Below are 3,155 nucleotides of genomic sequence, written 5' to 3'. Positions count from 1 at the left end.
CTGCTGCCCGTCTGGTTCCTGGAGGACATGCGGACCATGGAGGTCTTCCACTGGGAGGATGGGGGCAAGGTGAGTGTGTACTCGCCCTCGGAGGCCCTGCTCTACGCACTGGTGCACGACCACCAGCCCTACGCCCGGCACCTGCTGACTAAGTTCCCCCAGAGCGCCCTGGCCGTGCCCAGCCAAAGCTTCAGCTGCTGCCAGTCCTCGGCCCCGCACTTGGCCATGGCCGTCCGCTACAACCGGGTCCGTGTCCTCTTCCGAATCCTCAAGGCCATCCAAGCTTTTCCGCCGAGCGACAGAGCCGGCCACCTGGACCGCCGGGGCTGCAGCCGTGTGGAAGGCGGCAAGACAGCCTTGCACGTGGCCTGCGAACTGGTGCGACCCGAGTGCTTGCTCCTGCTGCTCGGGCACGGCGCATCGCCCTGCTTGCAGGACAGTGCTGGGAATACCCCCCTCGACACCTTGCTGCAGCAGATTTCCCACACGCCGGCAGCTAACATGCGTGCCAAGCTCCTCTGCCTCGACTGCCTCTTCTTCTTTGTGCCTCAGGACCTCCAGTTCACAATGAAACAGCAACTGTTGGACAACCGGCAGCGGTGGCAGGACCTCCTGGGGGAGAACAGGTTCCAGTGCCTGGGGGGCTTAGCTCCCCCATCGCTGTTTGTCAGAGCCATGCGTGTCTTGATCAGGACCATTTCACCTGAGCATTTCCCAGAGGCTCTGGACAATCTGCCTCTGCCTCATTTTCTAAAGCCTTTAGACTTGAAACTGGAGAGCTAGAGGGGTGGTATGAGAGCCTCCCGCTCACCTGACAGAAATAGACTGTTGTGCTAAAAATGTATCAGTATACGAAGCTGCTAATGCAGTGGCCAAGTATCTGTTTTAATTAGAACTGTATTTTTTAAAAGAATTGTATCTGGCACTTTACAATATATTTTATTTAAAGATCCTTGTGGTGAGGTGAGGTCCGCACTGCATTTTATAAAAACATTCTATGGCATGTACAAATGAGGGTATGTGGGAGAATATATTTGTAAATACATCTGAATAAACCAGTGGCAGATGTGATCAAAATACAAATCAAGTGACTAAAAACCCTGAAATGGCATGTGCCTTGGAAAAGTGTGTGTGGGGTGGGGGAATATCTTTTTGTTAGGATTTCCCTGTTACATAAGCCTTGTGGTCCTGGAACAGGATGACTCTTCTTTTACAGCTCTCCTAATACATCTTGGCAGGGATGTGGGGTTTTTTTTTAAAGGTACAGATGAAAACTTCCTCATCTTGTACACAAGACCAAAAAGAAGCCAGATACTATTAAAACTTTCCTAAACAAGGCTGGCAGGGACGTGCAGCTGAACAAACTACATTTCAAAATATGCAGAGAGAACTGTTGGTTTCCTTGCAAAATTCTCTGTTCCCCTTGGAGAGCCAAGGTGCTTGTTGTCAGTTGGAGGAGAGCAGGAGTACATACATTGCGCTGGCCAAAAATGTTCCTGCCCTGGCAGGAGGCAGGAATGGACCCTGCAGCCCCTCTGTGTCATTGCTGCAGGGTGAGGGGTGAGGAGAGTAGCACAGAGCCTTCTTGTACCTGCCCTCTGCTATGCCCAGAGAGATTTAGGTAGGTATAGCAATGGCCCAGGACCCTAGAGGCAGCTTCTTTTGGTGGATCCTGGCCCCTCCACTGCCAGTCCCCAGCTTAGGTTCAGCTCTGTGGCAGTCTTGGTGTCCACTCTGAGTACCAAAGGAGTAGCTTAGATATCCAGCCTTCCCCCAACTATCCCTTCTGAGATGCTCCAAGGTACATAAAACATCTTCACAGTGGTTCCAGATCAAACAGCTCTTTAGGGGCAATGTCCTGCCTCCAGCACTTGCGTTTAGACACGTTAAAATCCCGAGCAAAGGGTACAGCTTCAGTCCTTGCTCTGCAACCTTTACTCGACAGCATTCTGGGCAGTCATGCCGCTTACTTCCCTGTAAAACTGGCACTGCCCCTGCCTGCTCTGCAGGGAGCGAGCTGCACCAGCTCCACCAGCATTGCAATGATAGAAATCTCCTAGGCCACAGCACTGTAGCTTTGCCTCTGTTCTTGGAAGTCGTCGGCAAAGCTGTGGGGTTTTGTTTCAGTGCTTAAATCTGTTGCCGGGGAGTTGTTTGCCACTTGAACTATTTCAGTGCTGTTGTTCCCTTTGGGGTCATCAAGGAACTGATGCGCTCAGAGAAAAGAGGCCATGTTCATGGCACAAATTTCTTTATTCGTGAATTAATTTTGGTTAGGGAAAAAAAAAAGAAAACCACAGAATGAGGCACTGTTCATGCTTCAGCAGAACAGAGTGGTATTTCATCTAAAATAATCTCCATACTGCATGCACAAGATAAGCCATACTTATGAATTTTGAGATGCAACAGAAAGAAGAGTGCTAGTCCTAGACTGATGGCACGGAAAATGTTTCCTAGAAGAGCAAATGTTGCTTCTTCCCAAGAAACCAAGCTGATACATGCTCAAACTAATTACCACGGGAAGTTTAGGTCCCTTGCTGGAAGGCACAGAACAACTCTAACTGTTCTCTTCAGCTACCTTGTTGATAATAAAAATACAGAAATCCAAATAATTAATCCCTTGCTTAGCCACTTAAAAAAAAAATTCTATGTTGCTAAATTCTTAAATGAGTACATGTTCCGCATTGCTTCTGTAATAATGGTGTGGAAGCATCTTCGAAACAAACAAGTGAAGCAGTCAAGTCTAACTTGCACATGGAGAATTGTCTTAAGGTGGGGGAAGAGACAGAGCTGGGGGTGCAAGGAAAGGTTTATCAGCCTTGCTGACAAAGACATAATGAGATTCAGCAGTGGGGAGTTGGTTAGTTGAACCAAGGGCTGGAAGATGCTCCTGCTCCCAAGCTGTGAAGGTAATTGCACATTGGAACAGCATGACAGGCTGGGCAGGACATCCTACACCTTAAAATGAGCCCGCTAACAAAACAATTCAAGGCCAAAGCTGCCCCTGTGATTCCCAACAGCCCTCCCACCAGCTCCCGGGTAATTCACTTTAGCAAACAGAAAGGGTCCCCCCCACGTGTTGTGATGGGTCCAAAGTCAGCTAACTGCTGTGCCCCTCCTATTATTCTAGGACAGAAATCAAGCCTATTGCCGAG

The 3,155-nt window shown here is 49.2% G+C and overlaps 1 protein-coding gene across 1 annotated transcript; it reads left to right on the top strand.

The window, feature by feature from the left end:
- Positions 1–6: 6 nt before the first annotated feature.
- Positions 7–944, top strand: ANKRD9 (ankyrin repeat domain 9; the record flags this gene model as incomplete). The annotated part of the gene is made up of 1 exon (XM_009696762.1): positions 7–944. A coding segment is annotated over one exon (777 nt), but the record flags the coding sequence as incomplete, so codon positions are not given.
- Between the last annotated feature and the right edge of the window lie 2,211 nt (positions 945–3,155).

Source organism: Cariama cristata, unplaced genomic scaffold (assembly GCF_000690535.1).
Source record: "Cariama cristata isolate BGI_N322 unplaced genomic scaffold, ASM69053v1 scaffold1423, whole genome shotgun sequence".
Lineage (NCBI taxonomy): Eukaryota > Metazoa > Chordata > Aves > Cariamiformes > Cariamidae > Cariama > Cariama cristata.
The sequence above is the reverse complement of the archived record's forward strand: the minus strand, read 5'-3'. Positions and strand labels throughout refer to the sequence as shown.